Source organism: Thermobia domestica, chromosome 4 (assembly GCF_964235325.1).
Source record: "Thermobia domestica chromosome 4, izTheDome1.hap1.1, whole genome shotgun sequence".
Classification (NCBI taxonomy): Eukaryota; Metazoa; Arthropoda; class Insecta; order Zygentoma; family Lepismatidae; genus Thermobia; species Thermobia domestica.
In genome coordinates this window covers 214,921,731-214,942,856 of record NC_137457.1, presented here as the reverse complement: position 1 = coordinate 214,942,856, position 21,126 = coordinate 214,921,731, and the positions used below count along the sequence as shown (strand labels likewise).

The following is a 21,126-nucleotide window of genomic DNA, read 5'->3' as shown; positions in this document are numbered from 1 at the left end:
ATATAGTTTCCTATTCGGCTTTCAATGATTAGAATTTTTTAACAAGTGTAAAAATTGGATTACTATCTTCTTTATTTTAATGATACGCCATTTCTGACCATTTGAAGACCTTAAAAGAATAAATAATTGGAGGTATCCAATTTTTATGTATAGATTACGACATTACAGTTACTAATCACTTACAAAATAAACACCCTAAATCAACGAAAGAAAACAAGAAGAAAGCATAGCTACCAACATTTACATCATTATTCTTTTGGTTTAGGAATAGTCTTTGAAGTTAACTTCGTTATACATTAATTTCAAGATTTCGAAATGTGCAGTTTTTTAACTGGTTTTAGGTGCTATATCCATTCTGTGGCTTACTATTTCTTAAAGTAAATATTTTATTCTAATATATGTTAGATATTTCTTGATTTGTTTTAGAAAATCACTATAGAAATTTTATTTGGATTAGGAATAGGTATTCTTACATTTTAAATAAGCACTTCAGTTACTGACAAAAGTGTCTTACCTGTTGCTCACGTTCGTGTGCCTTGGTTTCTTCTTGACTCGATAATAAATTAAAAGTACCAAATATTTTATTCTGAATGAAAAGTACACATGTAAAAAAACTGATTTAAAGATTCTTCTATTTCTTTGTAATTTTAATGTTAGTTACATTTTAATTATGTTCAAAATACTGTACTTACTTGGAGTTGTTGCTGGTGGTGTTGTTGCTCCTGCTCTAGCAGCCGGTACAGATGAAGTGGTTTGTGCAGCTGAAATGAAAATTAAATTCACCAATTTAAAATTAATTTCACTTAGAAGTATTCGAAAACAAAACTACTTTAAAATGTTTTATTTTTATCTTATACGTAACATGGGTGAAGCTGAAAGCAATGAAAGCATTATGCTATTAGCATGTATTAATATTAGCAGCACCGTGATGCAGTAAATAATTTATACAGAAATAGTTATGAATTGTAAAAAGCAGTAATGAATTGTGGATGTAAGATATATAAATAAAAGCTGATCAGAAAGTAATGAATTATCACAGTTCTCAAATAATAGTAGCAATTGAAAGTTAACACGTTACTAAATTAACCCTTTGAATATTGGTCGTATGGTTACTGGGAATTCTCACATCATAAATAGAAGTACTGTCCAATAACATGATAGATGTTTACAACTTGTACTAAAATTCATTAAAAAAATGCGGGTTGACATTATATTTGTGTTGGCTAGAAGCTTTGAAGTTGGTACAACTATTATAACTTCAGAAAGAGAATAAGCAAATTTGCGGCTATCAGTTACCTAGGCTTACGATCGCAACACCGTCCCAGACAATTTTACTACGCTTCGTAATACACGTATATCACTCTACGTAGCATGTCATAAGTCGTAACACTGATATGCAAATTTTCAACTTTTTTCTGTTGTTTTGAAATAAAATGGTGTATCCGAATCGATTCTTTCTGCAGATTACGGAAATGTGTATCACGTCAGTTTTTTTCACAAATCACGAAAACGTCAAAAATGAAAAAAATCGAATGTTTTAACCTGTAGACGCCCGCCAGGGAATTCATATCTTGACGTTGACATCTCTGGCACCTCTTCTGATCATTGCAGAGACATGAAAGACCCTTGTTGGAAAGCTAATAGAACAAGTAATGCATTGTGCTCTTTGGTGCATCTGAGCTCCCATTTGTGCAAGAAGAAAAGAAGAAGAAATTCGAAATATTTGTAAAAAAAAATGTCATTTTTTGAATTTCCGGGCACGCTGACAACACTGTTAGTTATTTACATTGGTAAAAAATTAATACGAGTTCCTTACATAGTCATACCAACTATATAGAAAAATGAAAGCCGTAGCTACAATAGAAAGCGAGGAAAAAATCAAAGTGCAACCACCGTTTACAAAATTTTTGGGTTTGTTGTTACCCCTGGCTCCTCCTTATTGTCACAGAGACATGATTGACACATTCTTGGAAAGGTAATAAAACAGGGAATCAACGAGATATGTTTGGTAAAACTGGCTGTCGTTCGTAGAAGAATAGGAAGAACAAAATAGAAAAAGTTGTAAAATATGTTAATTTTCTGAATTTCTGGCCACGCTGGCAACACTATTAATAATTCTACGCTGGTAAAAAAAAAAATCATGTGTGTGCCTCACATAGTCATACCAACCATATAAAAAGTTATGTGATCGACTTGTTAGAAAGTTTAACTGAATTAATGTGTAAAGAGAAACAAATATCAGAGTGCCCTTGCCCCTTACCCAGCATGAACTTAATGATTTGGTTCGTGACCGTAATTTACCTAAAGACGCAGCAGAATTGTTACAATCGCGACTTCATGAAAACAATTTATTAGGTCCGAATACGAGATTCTCCTGGTACACACACTTAGAGGCAGAATTAGTTCCGCTTTCTGTAGAGGAGAATGGTTTGGTATATTATCGAGACATTCCGGCAGCCATGAAATTCTACATCAATTGAAATTCAGATGAATAGAGGCTGTTTATAGATTTAAGCAAATCCAGCTTAAAATATGTTTTATTACACAACACTAACGTCCATCCGTCCATTCCAATAGCACATTCAGTGACTATAAAAAAGACATACAAAAGCCTTCATTTTCTACTGGAAAAGGTGTAGTACAAGCGTCATGAATGGTGTGTGTGTGTGAGGATTTCAACGTCATTGGAATATTGTTAGGCCAACAAGCAAGGTACACAAAATAACCTTCCTTTTTGTGTGAATGTGACTCCAGAGCAAGGACTAAACCTTGGGTTCGAGAGCACTTGCTATTCAGAAGTACTTTCATACATGGCAAAATGAACACTGTTTCACTTCCATTGGTTGATCCCTCTAAAATACTGTTGCCATCATTACATATAAAACTAGGTTTAATGAAACAATTCGTGACAGTTTTAAGTAGAGATAGTAAATGCTTTCAGTACCTTGCCAGTAAATTTCCATCTATCACGTCAGAAAAATTAAAGCTGGAATTTTCACAGGCCCACAAATCCGAAAATTTATGGCGGACAAAACATTTGAGGAAAGTATGAGTGAGATAGGATTACAAGCATGGGCTGCGTTCAGAAATGTGGTACAAAATTTTTTGGGAACAAGAAGGCTGCAAATTACAGGCTTTTTAATCGACGAGATGTTGGAATCTTGTAAACTGCTTGACTGCAACATGAGCGTCAAAGTTCACTTTCTTCATGCTCATCTCAATTACTTTCCTGACAATCTTGGTCATTTTACGGAAGAACATGGCGAGCGTTTGCATCAGGACATTAAAGTGATGGAAAAGAGACACCAAGGAAGGTGGACTGTCCATATGATGGCCGACTATTGCTGGATGTTAAAAGGAGACTGTACGGAAAAACACCAACGAAAATAAAAAAAAGAGAAAGTTTCAAGGGAAGCCCGGGCACGAATGATAGGAATGTATGTTCTAAACTATGTATTTATGTTTATCTTCTTTTTCTCTTTCTTCTTGCCGTTCTTCTATGACTATTAGACTATGGGTGCGAAGCATACCTCGTTGCATTCCCTGTTTCATGAGAATTCCAACCAAAATACCATTCATATGTTTGTGACAATTAGGATTGGATTAGACGCCAGGGTTTCCAATGTGAATGCATACAAAACAATTTATAAATTTTATGCAGGTGATTGCACTTCGTTTTGTTTCTCCCTTCCTATTGTAGCTACGGCTTTCATTTTTCTATATGGTTGATATGACTATGTAAGGAACTCTTATTATTTTTTTTTACCAACGTAGAGTAACTAACAGTGTTGTCAGTAGGGGTGGACGGCTCCTGAAAACGTAAACCGCGGTTTCGGTTTGCCACTTAAACCGGTTTGGAACGGTTAACCGAACCGAACCGTTTCCAAACCGAACCGAACTGATCCCAAACCGAACCGAACCGATCCCAAACCGAACCGAACCGATCCCAAACCGAACCGAACCGATCCCAAACCGAACCCAAACCGAACCGAACCGAACTGATCCCACACCGAACCGAACCGAATCGTACCGTTCAGAACAGTCCGTAGAACTTTGACAAACTAAACTGTCCAAAGGGTTTGAAACGTGATTTCATTTACTATTGGCTAACCAAAACTTAAGCGAACTCCGTCAAAATAAATTCAGCTGTGTCCACATGGAGCTGAATTTAATTTTTAACTCACTCGTAACATGCGACCAGTTAGCAAATTTGTGTATAATAAAAGAATAAAATAGCAAAGAGCCTGAAAATACTCATTGTAGTATATATATATTGTTTGTATATCTTTTGTATGTATGTAAATAGATAAAAATATCACACAACTAGATATCACGTATGCACACACACAAAAAAAAATCCTGGCAATACAAGTATTTGACGAAGAAATGATCCCAATAAATTCCCTCAAATTAGAAGCATTTCATATGTCAACGGAATAAATAAAAATCACTGGTAGTAATCAGTCTTTGAAAAAGATGAAATTCATTGGGTTAAGTTCTGACCTCTTAAGCCCCCATTCCACAACTGCTTCAAATTCGAAAATGTTATTATTCTTCTTGTTTACCTTCACTTTTAATATTCCTGCTCAAATAGAAGCTTGCGTGTGTCTTCATTTCTCTCATTTTTCATACTTTCATTCTCACCGTCGTGATTAATATTATAAGAAAAGCGTGATTAATATTATAAGAAAAGCCTAATCAGACTCATCATCAAAACGCCGAACACATATTTCAGACTTTGACCGTTTCTGATTTTAAAAACGCTCCTACGTACAATGTAAGTCAATGCTCGGCACCTTGTATATCACATCGTTAACAAATCATTATATAATTACTTTCTGTCAATAAGTTTTTACTTATTATTTAGAGTTTTACTGAAACGTTTGGGTTGCGAGCGTAGCGAGCAAGAAAATTTTTCACAAACCCATTTCTTTGCAAACCGACAACAATATTGATTTAATAGGGCGCCAATACTTTTACGGGGCACCACATCATTTACTCATTTTCAACACTTCTTTTTTCTTATTACTTGTTCGGCGCCCTCTTGCTACCAACTCCTTCCCCCCCTTCCCCAGTAGCTCCTCTGGGTGTGGTATCTTCTCCGTCACGATGTAGGTTTTGTACATTTGCTAATCGTACGCATAAATATCATTCTCTGACCGAAGAGTTGCACTAAGTTGTAATCTCGCTAGCTTCGATTCTGGACAGTGAAAACAATGGCGAGGAAACATCTACCATTTTCCACTTTAATTTCTCTTTATTTCATCACCATACGGTCAACGAGTGTGATTACAGAGGCAATGGAGGAGTACACACGTGAGAAATTGTAAAAGATCTAGGCATAATAATAGACCAAGGGCTTAGCTGGAATAATCACTTTTCTGAACAGTGTATTAAAGCTAAGCGCATCTTACGACAGCTTTATAAATTAAAAGGCTATTTGTCGCAAGAAACAAGACTATATCTGGTTAACACTCTCATTTTGCCTCTGTTCGATTACTGCGATTCAATATATGGTAGTTCTCTCTCCACTCAAAATACTAGAGCAATTCAGAAAATACAGAATTACTCTTTACGCTTCTCTCTCAATTACAGAAAGTCTTAGCATATTCTGCCGGTACTTAATGAAAACAATGCCCTAACCATGTCCCGAAGACGATATCTCCGATACTGTTGTTTACTATAAAAAATAAATCCACATAAAATACCACCTTACTTGCATCATAAATTAACATGTAGATCAGAAATTCACCGTTACAATACCCGAGGAAGTAATAAACTGAATATGCCCCGGCATTCTTGAAAAATAACAGAGAAGGCATTTTCAATTTCGGCAGTAAGAATCTGGAACTCCCTACCACAGCCAATTACTGACAAACCACACAATTCATTTAAATCATCACTCCAAACATTATTATTTAGAGATCAGAGACAAAACATTGGCACACATGAAAGGTTTACTACAGTATGAAATTGGACTGAAATTGGACTAACAGTATTAGTTTTTTGTTTTTTTTTAAGATTTACATTTACTGTGTTTTTTGTCTATCCTAAGTATTATTGAATGTACCATGTTATGTTGTTATTTGTATCTTGTATCTTATTTGTGTCTTTGTTTTTTCTTTTCTTTGTAATGATGACAAGGGTTAGGTGGCAGAGCAGCCTCCGGCTGAACCTCGCCCGCTGAAATAAAGAGAAATTCAATTCAATTCAATTCAAATTGGCAGACATTGATCTGGCACACGGGAAAGCGGACGGTAATGGCCGTGTGGCAAAACGGTGTACATACAACAGTTTCCTAATCTTAGAATTCCACACCACGCAACGTTTTCAGGTGTAGATCGAAGATTACAAGAAACAGAATTGCTGGAAGCACACAGGCCCAATGCTGGACGAAACAGAACCGTATGGACTGTCTTTTGTGGAGGAAATTCTTGCTTGAGATCAGAGAAAACCGTCCACCAGCACACGGGTAATAACTGCTGGAATTAACACCCATCATCGGCAGGTTTTGAACGTGCTTCTCGAAAATCAGATGTACTCTTTCCATGTCCAAAGGGTGCATGCATTACACCCCATCCACGTAGGCGGGAGTTTGTCCAGTGGTTACGCGAACCATACTAATATATCCCGCTTCATGTCTCGTATTCTCTTCAAAGGTAAAGCTATGTTTTACAATGATGGAGTGATGAACACTCACACTCAACATTTGTGGTCTGAGGCAAACCCATATGGAATGTCAACTCGTGCCCATCAGGAACGGTGTTCTGTGAATGTGTGGGCATGAATCGTTGACAATTCTCATCAGACCGTACCTACTACCACAATGCCTAACCGGGTGGGAGTATTGGATATTTTTGAAAGAGATTCTGCCTGAACTACTAGAGACTGTGCCACTGGCTGTTCATCGAAACATGTGGTTTATGCACAACGGTGCTCCAGCACATTTGCTGTGGAGGTGCGAAATTGTCGCAACGCATCCTTTCCAAATAAATGGACGGCAGAGAAGGACCGGTATCTTGGCACCTCGCTCTCCGACCTTAACCACTTAGATTTCTTTTTCTGAGGCCATATGAAACAACTAATCTGCGCGACGCCTGTGCAATCAGAGGAGGATTTGGTTGCTCGAATTGTTGCTGCAGCGTGGAGCATTCAGGAAACGGCAGGAGTGTTTCAACGCGTTCGCAGCGTCTTTCCCTTCGACGCCGCTGTAAACTTTGCATTGAAGTGGCGGGTCGAAACTTTGAACACCTTTTGTAGTGTCCGTTCTGACAACCATCCTCTTTCCATGTAAACAAAGACTCCCCTCTATACCTTGCTCCCTACAACTACCTTCTGTATGCAGTCTCGTTATACGGTTTGGATCCAGAAATATCGGCCCCGGTTACAGTACGTACAAATATCGGGATGGAAGGAATATTTTGTTTCACATCCGTCAGTTTAGAACATTGATTGAAAAAAACGTACTGTAGTCGCATTTGTGTGATGTACTGATCGAAATGAATGTGCTAAAGCAGTTATGTCTATTATTATTATTATTATTATTATTATTATTATTATTATTATTATTATTATTATTATTATTATTATTATTATTATTATTATGCGTTCTTTATTTGTCTGTAGTTCTTCTTCAATTACTGTAGTTGTAAAGGTAGATGCGTTCTCAAAAGCGTTGCGATATCATTAATATGAGCAGATCATCAATCGGAATTTCTTTATTTTCTGTTACTTATCGGCTTGTGCCGTACGTATTTCTACATTCTACAAACGTAAAGTTTCCAGTGAGTTCTTGTACAACGACTTTACTAGTGCTATTTGAGGAGGTATGCAACCACACATAGTAATTTTTACTTCATCCGCCATCTTTTATCTTCGTGTATGAGTACTGACCTGCCTCGTAGTATTATTTCCAGGCAGTGAAATGTCCTTTACATGTTGTTGTCCACTCAATTTACGTCATAAAATATCAGGGAATTCCCTATGCCGCCATTGCACAAATCTGAAAACTGCAAATTTGGATAGAGCAGGTTAGGATATTTTGTCGATATCATGCCGCATCACGTCTACAATCAGTAGTTTGTGCAACATTTAATTCTAAAGTTTGTTTTCCCCCACGCTTTCGGCCGCCTATAACACGTAAACGACACGCATATTCGTCATATGTGTACTGGAAGTTTTTGTTTGTTTGTTTGTTTGTTTTGCTCTCAGGAATCACCCCTCTGTTTTTGTGCAACGAATTTAGCGCCATACTGTGTAGCGTCAATTTGACTACACTATCGCGACAAAAGTGTTCTCAAAAAGAGCATAAATTTTCTTGGTTACCTGATAATATTACACCACGATATATTCGACATACAGATGTAAATTATGCCCTCCCCCCGTAGTCATTTCAAGACGAATTTAATGTTTCATTCTAAACGTAGCTTCTCCTGGAATAGCATCCACAATTCAAGTAACTGTCACCCCTACCTCGTTATCCCCTAAATCCGTCCATGCCGTAAAGTTGTCTTCCAAGTGATATTAAGAGTTTTATTCCAAAATCCAAAGGATCAGTAAAAGTACCCACACAAGTACGACTCCTAAATTGTTTCAGTAATATCGAAATAATTTTGATCTGAATAAAGTTATACCGAAAAACGTAACATTCACCCTTATTATAGTGTCTGGGTGGACGGTTGCTAATAATGCAAAGTGCATTTCTGTCGATTTCAAATATTGAACTGAAACCGAACAAAACAGTCCTCGAAAAGGGCCCAACAGTTCTTAAAACGAACCGAACCATTCTACAAACCGAACTGAACACTTTACAAACCGAACCGTTTCAAAACCGAACTGAACCGATCCTAAACCGTACCGAACCGAACCTTTCCCAAACCGAACCGAACCGTTCCCAAACCACACCGTACCGAACCGGACTGGTTTGAAGTCGAAACCGATTGATTCGGTTTGACTACAAACCGAACTGAAACCGGTTAACCGGTTCTTGGAACACCCCTAGTTGTCAACGTGGCCGGAAATTCAAAAGATGTCATTTTTTTTACAAATGTTTCGAATTTCTTCCTCTTCTTCTACGAATTGGAGCTGAGTTGCACCAAATAGCTGGTTGCATTACTTGTACTATTAGCTTTCAACAAGGGGTCGTTCATGTCTCTGCAATGATTAGGAGAGGTACCAGGGATGATAACGTCAAGATATGAATTCCCTGGCAGGCGTCCACAGGTTAAAAAATACTTTTGACATTTTCGTGATTTGTGAAAAAAACTGACGTGATATACAATTTTGAAGGTCATTTTCGTAATCTGCATAAAAAATCGATTAAGATACACCTCTCCACTTGAAAGCAACAAAACCTTGCATATCAGTGTATTGCGACACTTTCATCTATAGCAGAGTTTCTCAACCTTTTCCGCAGACGTAACATCACACTTAATATAGAAAATGTTGAAATACCATTGGTCAAAGTTATTTCAGAAAATAAAACATTGCTTATTAATCTCAGGGGCAAAACAATACAGGTATTGACCTATTATGGAACTAAGTAACATAATTTTAATTCTTGTACTAAACAAATACATTTTAAAACTCATTTTTCTGACCAGACTAAAATGAATTATTTAATAACTATACGATTTTTGTTACAGTTTCAAGGACCTAACGTCCTCTTCATCAGACATTGAGAAAAGACTGATGAAGAGGACGTTAGGTCCTTGAAACTGTAACAAAAATCGTATAGTTATTAAATAATTCATTTTGTTCTGGTCAGAAAAATGTGTTTTAAAATGTTATTTTGATTATCCAGAACTATGGAGTATATTTATTAAACAAATACAGTTATACTAAAACTTGTTGTGTTCTTTGAATCTATTCAATCGATTGCTCATTAGAATATACCGATTTTCAACTAATAAAAGAGCATTAAATGGACATTTTTTGCGATTATTTTGTTATGCATATATATATTCTTAGGTAACGAAAATCGTCAACCAAACGTTTTTTTCTGGTTGAATTGACTTTTCGTGCCTAAAACAACTTTGCGGCACAAGAAATTTAAGGTAAACAGAAAAATTTATTTCAAAACAAAAATGTTTACTATTAGTTTACCTATAATTTACGGTTGCTAACTTCATTGAATTCACCCAACCAATATTCACCGTATGACCAACGAAGAGTTTTAGTGGTTAACTTGAAAAGTGGTTTTCAGTTTGGTTGGTTATCCCTAAAACATTGAATGGTTTAAAACTATTGCTGCGAAGCGAACATCCGAGACGTATTAGTAACCGTTGAAAAATGGTTATTCTACCAAATTATCCAGCAGTGGACATCATTCATTTGATTACTTGAGTTAAAAGTCAACCATTACTTAAATCTGCTTAATGGATTGTTTATTAAGATACATCAATTATTAAAAATTAGCATAGTTTTAAGAGTATTTTTCTTTTTATTTTGGTACTTCAGACAGCAATTAATGTAAAGAAGAAATATTAACGATTTCGTTCATGCTTCAGAGTAAAGACTGTGTTTATTTAACTAATTATAGTTTTTTAATGTTTGGTTTCAATTTACTTATTTCCTGTGTTAAATTGAGCTCCACATTTAATTAATTTACGTACCTTTTTAAATACATAATATAAAAGACCCTCACTCAGATAGGTAAGTAGCAGAAAACACCAACATAAATCTTACAGTTTGACCACATAAGAAAGGTATTAAATTTGTTTCTGTAGCTAAGTTTTCGACTGAGACATATTTCATATTTTTTTTTTTCTGCAAGGAGAATATTTTTACACAACTTTGCAGAAGCGAAGGTACTACCAACAGTTACAAGCGTACTACAGGTTGAAAAACCATGTTGTACAGCTTATTACAAGCAAGGAAATCTAGACTTGTAATTATTGAGATTGAAATGGCGAATTTCTAGCAAAATTCATTTAAACAAAAGTAACCTAATCACGAAAAATCATTAGAAGTGAGTAGCAAATCTTATTATCATGAAGGGTATTCAACAGTATAAAATATTTTCCTGGAAACATTTTCTTTTCTGGTAACAAAATATCTTGCAAGTACCAGCATTGTAGATTCTTCGTCATGCTTTATTCACATTATTTTATATTAACGGTATGAACAAGATCTCATTTAAATACTTTTCGTTCTTATAGTTGATATAAATTTGTTCCCTTCATCAGCCATCGTAATCAACGGGATGCTAGGATATCGAAACTTTAGCGTTAGTAATATTTACAATAAATTGACTGAAATGTGTAAAATTAATGATAATCGTTTTTAACTCTTAATCCTGTCATGAAGTATAATCAAACATTAACTGTCAAAGCTACGACATAGGTTTCTATTCATTCAAATGTAGTGGAAAAAATCCTAACTGATGTAACTATCAAATGCATGAACTCTATGTGAAACTGCAAATACATAACCATTGTCTCTACATGTTATATCTAGCAGATTTATTTCGTGTATCACATTTTAACACAAACCACTGCTTTGAATTGTCCACAGAATTTAAGATAAGACAAGTTCTTTTAAATTGTTGCAGTCCGCACATGTTTGGGGAGTTACAGATAGAATTTATTTGAGAAATAATGGCCATGATATTACAAAAGTAAAAATTAATTACTGAACGGAATGCGTTGGTTCCTGTTAATATGAGGTTGCTCAAATTGACTATGAACTAACTAACTGACTAACTCTATGGCCTATGGAACCCGGAGGTTCAATGCCGCATTCACAAAAGCTCTCCACTGACTTCTATCCTTAGCTAACTGCATCCAGTTTCTACTTTGTAATCCAATCCCCGCGAGATCCATCTTAATATTGTCTTCCCATCTGCGCCTAGGTCTTCCTAATGGTCGTTTGTCGACTGGCCTTCCAGTCAAGACTTTGAAAGTGTTTCTACTTTCTTCCATTCTAGTCACATGACCCGTCCACCTAAGCCTCCTAGACTTGACGACCCTAACAATGTTGGGTAAACTGTATAAAATATGTAGTTCCTCGTTATGCGGTTTCCGCCATTCCCCATTCCCGTTCCTCTTGGACCCGAATATTCGTCTCAGGATCTTGTTCTCAAATACTTCCAGTCTATGTTCTTCCCTTAGAACAACAGACATGATTATCATTTTGGAAATGTTAAGCTTCAGGTTCCTCGACAGAATTCGCAACGACAAGAGATTTTGAACCGAATAATAACACGAATTCCCTGCTTTTAGTCAACATTTAATTTCTTAGTGAATGTGATTTTCCTCTGTTAATGTTAATCCTAGATATTTGAAACTATCACTTTATCAAAGGTATTATTTAATATTTTAACACATCCATAATTTGCTGTATTACGGTCCCGACGCACTTCCATGTATTTAGTTTTCTCTGCATTTACTTCTAAACCCATGTCCTTGCAAGCGTTTAATAAGATAAATTGACTATGACCATACGAAAATGTGACGTGTAACAGTGAAATAAATTAAGTTTTGCTTTCCAACAGTCATAATTTTTAATGACAAGAGAGCGAAAGACAGAGCTGATTAAGTGAACATTTCGTAGTACACAAACATTAAAACACAAAACATATTAAAACATTAAAACACAAAACAATAAAATTGATAAAGTAAAGTTAGTAGAGTGTGAGTTCAAGTGTGCTAGAGAAAATAGAAACAGTCTTACGTCCTCCTGATCTTGCTCCTGCAAAGAAAGAAAATATTACAAATAATTAAAAATATTTTATCTTCTTGTATTTTTGTGATACAGTTTTGCATTATTCCCATAGTATTCATTAGTAAAACTAGAAAAGATCCCGCAAATACCTTATAATAATGGCTTACGGTCAGATTTATTCGAAGTTTGGTATTCTATAGATAATGTTTTGATGATCAAAGGTTTTAATAAGAGAAGAGCCCACAAATTAGTACTTTTAGAATTGCTTTGCAAATACAAGGAAAATGGTGTTTTTTGTCTGTCAGTGAAGCATATATTTTTTAACTCATCTGTGTGGCTAGGCAACCCAATATACACCTCCTTATCCTATAATCGTGTCTGGCAAAGAGATTCACTCTCTCTCTCCTCCTTTCTTCTCTCCCATACTAAAATAAGCTAACATGAGGGGAATTCTAATTTCAAACTACACATGTATTAGTATCGGTAAAATGAAATAATAAAACCGAGACGAAACAAGTTGATTAAGTTGAGGCTATATGAGACGTGGACTTGCTGATTAACGTGGAATCCGAACCACATGAGAGCTCCTCAGTGGCTAAGCGGTTAGCGTACGCGCCTTTGGCGTGGGAGACCCGCGTTCGATTCCCGGCGGGAGCTCATGTGGTTCGGATTCCACGTTAATCAGTAGGTCCACGTCTCATATAGCCTCGCTGCTGAAAGGGACGCAAAACTAAAATCAACTCAACTCAACCCGAACCACATGAGTTCCCGCGGGAAACGAACCCGGATCTCCCACACCATAGGCACGTACACTAACCGCTTAGCCACGAAGGAGCTCCAAGACCAAACAAGATTAACAAGTTTATGTAGGGAGAAACTGAAACACACACAATAAAAAAGTTAAACCAATGTATATCTATTACACACTAATTCAGAAATGGGAGAGATAGAGAGAAGGAGAGAAAGAAAAAGGCGAACAGATAAATATATGAAATTTAAACGTGATAAGAAAGGAACCTAACATTATAAAGTTCCGTTTCCAGAAATTGAACAGTAATATAGAAATAACGTTTGGTTTTATATACTTTTCAGGACTATTCGAATATATAGAGGATAGTTGAAACATTCATTAAGTCACTTTCAAAAAGGATAGAATACTCAATTTTCAGTGGAACTGTATATCTCAGAGACATATCTAGGATATTGTCGAAACTTCAACACACATGGTTTATTTCCGCGACTCAATTTCCAGTAGAACTGTAGATCTCAGAGACATATCTAGAATAATGTCGAAACTTCAACGCACATGTTTTATTTCCGCTTGGTTCTGTTGAAAATTAGGTGGTGTTCATTGGATGTACTAATCCAAAATACATTCTAATAAACTTAGTAGGTAGCTTAGGTCATATCGTCCATTCTAGACTACTAATGCAAACTAAACAAAAAAGAAACGAAATAAAAGAAAGGGATATGGGGAAAATAGAATGAGTGCTATTTTACTGCTAAATTTCTATCAGAAATGTCCTATATCAAAAGTCCAAATGTATCGTAATAAAAAAGTTACAAATGTTCAAAAGAAAACTTGGTTGCCCCTTATAGATGTAGCAGACCTTGCATGTGTGAAGTTTCAACGTAACTAAAACACATTGAGTTATAGGATGGAAACAAATTTTGTGTCAAACTAGTAAAAATAAAATTTTGTTTTCAAATAACCAAAGAGCGGGGCCATTTTCTAGTATTTTTCGAAGATTTATCTGCTCCGAACATCCAATATCGATTTCATCTATTGCGCATTTAACGTTATAATCCGCTCAGATAGAATAAACACGCTTGAGCTCAAACGGATCATCTTGTTCGTAGGTTGATGTTGGTTAGCTTATGGACTACCACTGGGTCGAAGATTCAAACTCATAGTGACCCGGTAATTCGACTGAGACTCGGTAATCCAGAGGATAAAAAAGATATTTTACTTGTTTATCTGCTTTTTAACAGTATTTCTTTCAGAGATGACCAGGACTGGAGATGTTATACCCAGAGCACAAAAACCACGACGAGGAAGATCTCAGTTAATTGGATTTTCCTGACAAGTTCGGTAGGGCTCTTGCTCCGTTTTCACTTCGGAACACGCATGCGGACATGAAGTGCTTGTGTGCGTGAGAGAAGAGAAGTGAAAGATGCGAAGATAGGATAAGGAAACGTCAACGAAGAAAAAAAAGAGAGAGAGAGACGAATATAAATATGAAATATACTTATCATTAAAGTTTGTAATGGAGAACGCACACACTGTTTCGGAATTCTCGCCAGTGCTTCCTCGTAAGTTCTCCAACAGAAGATGAATCTCTGTTTGCAGCCCTTATTTTATGGGAAAAAATGGGAATAGAACCTACCTTACTGGGAATAGAACCGTGATTTTCCATTTGGAAGTCCAGCACTTTATTACTACCAAACCGATTCCATACCGAACTTTGTTAAACAAATAGTGTAGTGTTTCTTTCTGAGAATGATAACAATAAACTGTATACTGCAGATCAATGAAGTTTATCCAAAGTTTTGGTAATTCCTTTGCCCTTTCCCAAACAACATTCGTAAATCGTCACCCAAGCCACATCTATAAGGGACATCCAATTTTCCTTTTGAACATTTGTAACTTTTCATTATGATACAGTTTGCAATTTTAATATAGGGTATTTCTGATAGACATTTAGCAGTAAAATAGCACTGATTCTATTTTTCCTTTCTTTGTTTTTCTTTTCGTTTCTTTTTTCTTCAGTTTGCCATAGTAATCTGGAATGTACGATATGATCTACGCTACATACTGCGTTTATTAGAATATATTTTGTATCAGTACGTCCAATGAAGACTACCGAATTTGCAACCGAACCACGCGGAAAAAAGCATGTGTACTAACGTTTTGACATTATCCTAGATGTGTCTCGGAGATATACAGTTCTACTGTAAATTGAGTATGCTATCCTTTTTCAAGGTAACTTAATAAATGTTTCAAGAACCCTCTGTATATCCGAATAGTCTTGAAGAATGTGAAGAAACAAACGTAATTTCTATATTACTGTTCGATTTCTGGAAACGGAATTTTATAATGTTAGGTTCTTTTCTTGCTACGTTAAAATTCCATATTTTTATCTGTTCTCCTTTTTCCCTTTCTTCTTCTCTTTCCTTCTCTCACTCTCTATCTCCCTCATTTCTGAACCTATGTGTAATATATATGCATTGGTTTTAATTTTTCATTAATTTAAGAAGAAAGGAGGAGAGAGTCTTACCAGACATGACTATGGGATAAGGATGTGTATATTAGGTGGCCTAGCTGCATGGCGTTATCTGTCGCAATTTTTTAGATGCGAGAGTGTACAATGTTTTGCAAAGCACTAGAAAACACTGTTGTAAAATGAATTATAAGATTTCAACACTTTAATTGCCCATATGACTGTTGCGTTGATAGATAAATAAAAACAGGTATTATAAAAATTCGTAATATCAGCTATATCAAAAAAAATCTTTACGTCCCATGAAAATGAAGTGTAGGCTAAAGAGACGGTGATAATAATTAATGAAAGAAATGGTGAAATGAAGAAAGTGGAACAAAACGGGAAAACGTAGAGGAAATACAAGCACACGGTTTCTTTTCACCATAAAATCTACTTGTGCTATAAGAAAGGATATTCACATGAACCTTTTTGTAAATACTGAAAAAAAGTGCGGAATTATCCAGAACGTTTTCACCTTGTACGTCTCTCCCTCCTTGCAGTCCCATGAGTTTGCAATGACTTGCAGTAACTGTCTCATCATGCCACGATGATACATACATTAAAATTGATACTCTATTTCAAGATATAGCCAATATAGTGTTTACCCAAATTTCCGAAACATAAAATAAACATATTTTACCAGAGAAAATTTGACAAATACAATAATCATGCTTGTTGAAATGATGAATGTTATTCACTCCTACTTTAAACTGCAATATGCGCATCTGATTAATTTTAGCACCTACAATGAGATAGCAAATTAAGCAGAGGTTTGAATTATAAGAAATGATAGCTTTATTATCCAGGAGAATTATTTCGGAATTCCTTCATTGTACACCTGATAGTTGGACAACCAACATGACAGTAGAAACATACCAAAAACATGTCAAGAAAGAATGTTTGGTGAAAGAATTAATTAGTAATGAGCATCAACCAAAGATAAAACCACGAGATAGATAGGCAGAAATTCTATTCACACTAACTACAAAGAGATAGGAATTAAGGCAAAGGAACGGAAAATAATATGCATCATGTAGAAATAGAAACAATGGAAAGCGAACCGAAAGAAGAAAAGAACTAAAGGGGGAAAGGAGAAAGGGGAAGACATGGAAATAAATAACAATTTAACGCTTAGAGATAAACTTTATGTATCTTATCTTCTTGTCCTGTCTCTGCCATGAGATTTTCTCTTTTCATAGGGAAAATCACTTTCAGCAGAAATCGGGAACATCATTTACAAAGATTGATTCCTTAAAAAAAAACTATAAATCCAAGCTGAGAGTTGAATAAAGAGATCTAGCTACACAGACCATAACATATATCGTGTTAAATCAGCCATTAAAATAAAAACTGTCAGTGAGTTACCCGAGTACTATTTGAGGTTTGAATTTCATTTACAGCCATTAGTCGTCTATGGCACTGCCTTTCCTTGTTTATGAAAAGCAGCTGATCTGTAGATCAAGATCAAGCAAAAATCAATTCACAATATTGAGAACTTTTTGCTGCACCAACAATAATCTCTGATTAAAAGAGAATTAAAAGAGTTATTTCGTAAATCTAGGAAACCAATAGTAGTTTTTGAACGAGATGCTCGAACTAGTAACTCACATGCGAATGACATCTTGTAGTGTTGTTACGTATACATGTACAATCTAAGTAGTAGTAGTGGTCCGCGTATATTGAGCCGAGTCAGCAAAAATTTTAGTGACGTCATAGGTCAAAGGTCAATGACCTTGGCCCGGGGTCAATGACCTAGGGGTACCTAGGACCACCCCCTCTAAATTTTGGCAGGGGTACCTTGGCCCACCCCCTAAATTTTGGCAGGGGTACATAGGACCACCCCCCTTAAATTTTGGAAATTGTCAAATCTAAAAATTGGGTATGGTAGCCTAGGACCATAGTATGTACCTCTATCAGTATTGGGTGTCTATGTCGTTCCCTTTCATGGGTAAAAAATTGCCAAAAATTGAAATTTCGGGGGTTTTTGACCTAATTTATCCCCTTGGATGAGGTATTATTACCCTATATAGTTATATGGGCGTATACAGGGGTCCATTCCCTTTCATAAGACATGGGTATATTAATGCACCCCCTTGAAAAATTTGGGAGGGGTACCTTGGCCCACCCCTTAAATTTTGGAAATTGCCCAATTTCAACATTTGGTATTATAGTACCGGACCCTAATATGTATTAGGTTAAATTTGGGTGGTCCACCTCGTTCCCTTCTAGGGGTACAAAATTGCCAAAAATATAAACGTAAGCAATACGTTATACCACGTGTTTGGTTTTTGGTCGATTTTATTCCCTTTGATGACGTGTTATTATCCTATATAGTTATATGGTCATGTATAGGGGTCCATTACCTTTCATAAGATATGGGTATATTTGTGCACTCCTTTAAAAATTTGGGAGGGGTACTTTGGCCCACCCCTTAAATTTTGGAAATTGCTCATTTTATATATTTGGTATTATAGTACTGGACCCTAACATGTATTATAATAAATTTGGGTGGTCCACTTCGTTCCCTTTTAGGGGTACAAAATTGCCAAAATATAAACGTAAGCAATACGTTGTACCACGTGTTTGGTTTCGACCCAAGTTATCCCCTTGGATGAGGTCCTATTACCTTATATGGTTATATGGTCATGTATAGGGGTCCATTCCCTTTCATAACATATGGGTATATTGGTGCACCCCTTTAAAAATTTGGGAGGGGTACATTGGCCCACCCCTTAAATTTTAGAAATTGACCATTTTACATATTTGGTATAATAGTATAGGACCCTAATATATATATATTACTATAAATTTGGGTGGTCCACCTCGTTCCCTTTCATGGGTACGAAATTGCCAAATTGTTAGTACAACCACGTGTTTCGTTTTTGACCTAATTTATTCCCTTGGATGAGGTCCTATTACCTTATATGATTATATGGTCATGTATAGGGGTCTATTACCTATCATAAGACATAGGTACATTTGTGCACCCCTTTAAATTTTTGGGAGGGGTACCTTGGCCCACCCCTTTAATTTTGGAAATTACCCATTTAATATATTTGGTATTATAGTATAGGACCCTAATAGAGATTACTATAAATTTGGTTGGTCCACCTCGTTCCCTTCTAGGGGTACAAAATTGCCAAAATATAAACGTAAGCAATACGTTATACCACGTGTTTGGTTTTTGGTTGATTTTATTCTCTTTGATGAGGTGTTATTACCTTATATGTTCACATGTGCGTATACAGGAGTCTATTACCTTTCATAAGACATGGGTATATTGATGCACCCCTTTAAATTTTTGGGAGGGGTACCTTGGCCCAACCCTTTAATTTTGGAAATTGCTTAATTTCATCATGTGGTGTCATAGTACTGGATCCTAATATGTATCATGATAAATTTGGGTGGTCCACCTCGTTCCCTTTTAGGGGTACAAAATTGTCAAAATATAAACGTAAGCAATACGTTATACCACGTGTTTGATTTTTGACCTAATTTATCTCCTTGATGAGGTCCTATTACATCATATAGTTATATGGTCATGTATAGGGGTCCATTCCCTATCATAAGACATAGGTACATTTGTGCACCCCCGGGAGGGGTACAATGGCCCACCTCTTTAATTTGGAAATTGCTCAATTAAACATTTGGTATTACAGTATAGGACCCTAATATGGATCACTATAAATTTGGGTGGTCCACCTCGTTCCCTTTTAGGGGTACAAAATTGACAAAATATAAACGTAAGCATTACGTTGTACCACGTGTTTGGTTTTGACCTAATTTATTTCTTTGGATGAGGTCCTATTACCTTATATGGTTATATGGTAATGTATAGGTGTTCATTCCCTATCATAAGACATAGGTACATTGATGCACCCCGGGAGGGGATTCGGTATCATAGTACAGGCCTCAACATGTATCATGATAAATTTGGGTGGTCCATCTTGTTCCCTTTCATGGGTAAAAATTGCTAAAATATAAACATAAGCAATATGTTGTACCATGTGTTTTGTTTTTGGCCCAATTTCTCCCCCTTTGATGAGGTTCTATTACCTTATATGGTTATATGGTCATGTATATAGGTTCATTTCCTATCATAAGATATGGGTACGTTGATGCATCCTTTAAAAATTTGGGAGGGGTATCTTGGCACATCCACTCGGTTTTAGAAATTGTTTAATATAAGCATTTGGTATCATAGTACAGGTCTTCAATATGTACCACTATAAATTTGGATGGTCCACATCGTTCCCTTTTCATAGGTAAAGAACTACCAAAAATCAAATTTCGGAGGTTATTGACCCCTATTTAGCACATTATATGGGTATGTACAGAGGTTTATTACCTTTATATGTTTATGTTCCCTTTTAAATTTGGAAATTATCAAATAACAAAATTCGGTAAACGTTATCTAGGACCCGTTGGTATTCCTCTTATGGCCAAATATTCAAAATTTAAAGGTTATTGACCGGCTTTATTATTGAATAAGTACAGGATTTATTACTTTTTTCATAAGACACAGGTGTATTTGTGTACCAATCTTAAATTTTGGAAGGGGGTACATTTCTTATTGTCATATCAATAATTGGTAATTGTTCTTAAAATTGGATAGTATCTCATTCATTGGGTAAATCATTGTCAAATATGAGTATGACCACGTGATCGGTTATTGACCTATGATGGGATTAGGAGTCCAGGACATTGGTACATTGAAACTTTGTAGGATAATTTGAGAATTACGTCATTGGTTTTGATTATTCCCGCCAAATATAAACGTAAGCAAGACGTTGTACCACGTGATTGTCCTTGATGAGGTAGTGTACAGGGATTCATTTCCTTTGTTGTGGTACTTCTTAAGTTTGAGTACATTAAACAGTTGGTTCTACTCAGGTAAACAATTGACGGACATTATTGACCTTATTGAACATATAATGATATGATTAATTCTAAGACTTAGGTATATCAAGAGAAGTATTCTTTAAATTTGGGAATGGTGATAAACAGAATTTTAACATAAGGTGCGAAATTTGAAACAATACATTGAACTTTAGTCACAGCTCATAGTCTAAGATCATTGGTGGTGATTCATTTGACCTTGAGCTTTAGAAATCTGATAGCTAACCTTATTGAATCTTATGACTCATAGACGAAAGGCAATACATGCTACAACACTGGCAAAGTTATTGTTAATGCAATT

At 35.8% G+C, this 21,126-nt stretch overlaps 1 protein-coding gene across 6 annotated transcripts in view; it reads right to left on the bottom strand.

The window, feature by feature from the left end:
* The window catches only part of LOC145683440 (uncharacterized), a 501,171-nt gene that overhangs the window by 137,079 nt on the left and 342,966 nt on the right, over positions 1 to 21,126 (bottom strand). For 4 of the 6 annotated variants that reach the window (XM_081754773.1, XM_081754775.1, XM_081754774.1 and 1 more), the window contains exons 4-5: positions 12,673 to 12,690; positions 693 to 761 (exon numbers count right to left, since the gene is read on the bottom strand). The exons of 1 other annotated variant lie outside the window; for it this stretch is intronic. In XM_081754773.1, coding sequence (XP_081610899.1) covers positions 693 to 761; positions 12,673 to 12,690 — 87 coding nt within the window. The remainder of the gene's footprint in view (positions 1 to 692; positions 762 to 12,672; positions 12,691 to 21,126) is intronic. One more of the 6 variants, XM_081754778.1, reaches the window with a different exon arrangement.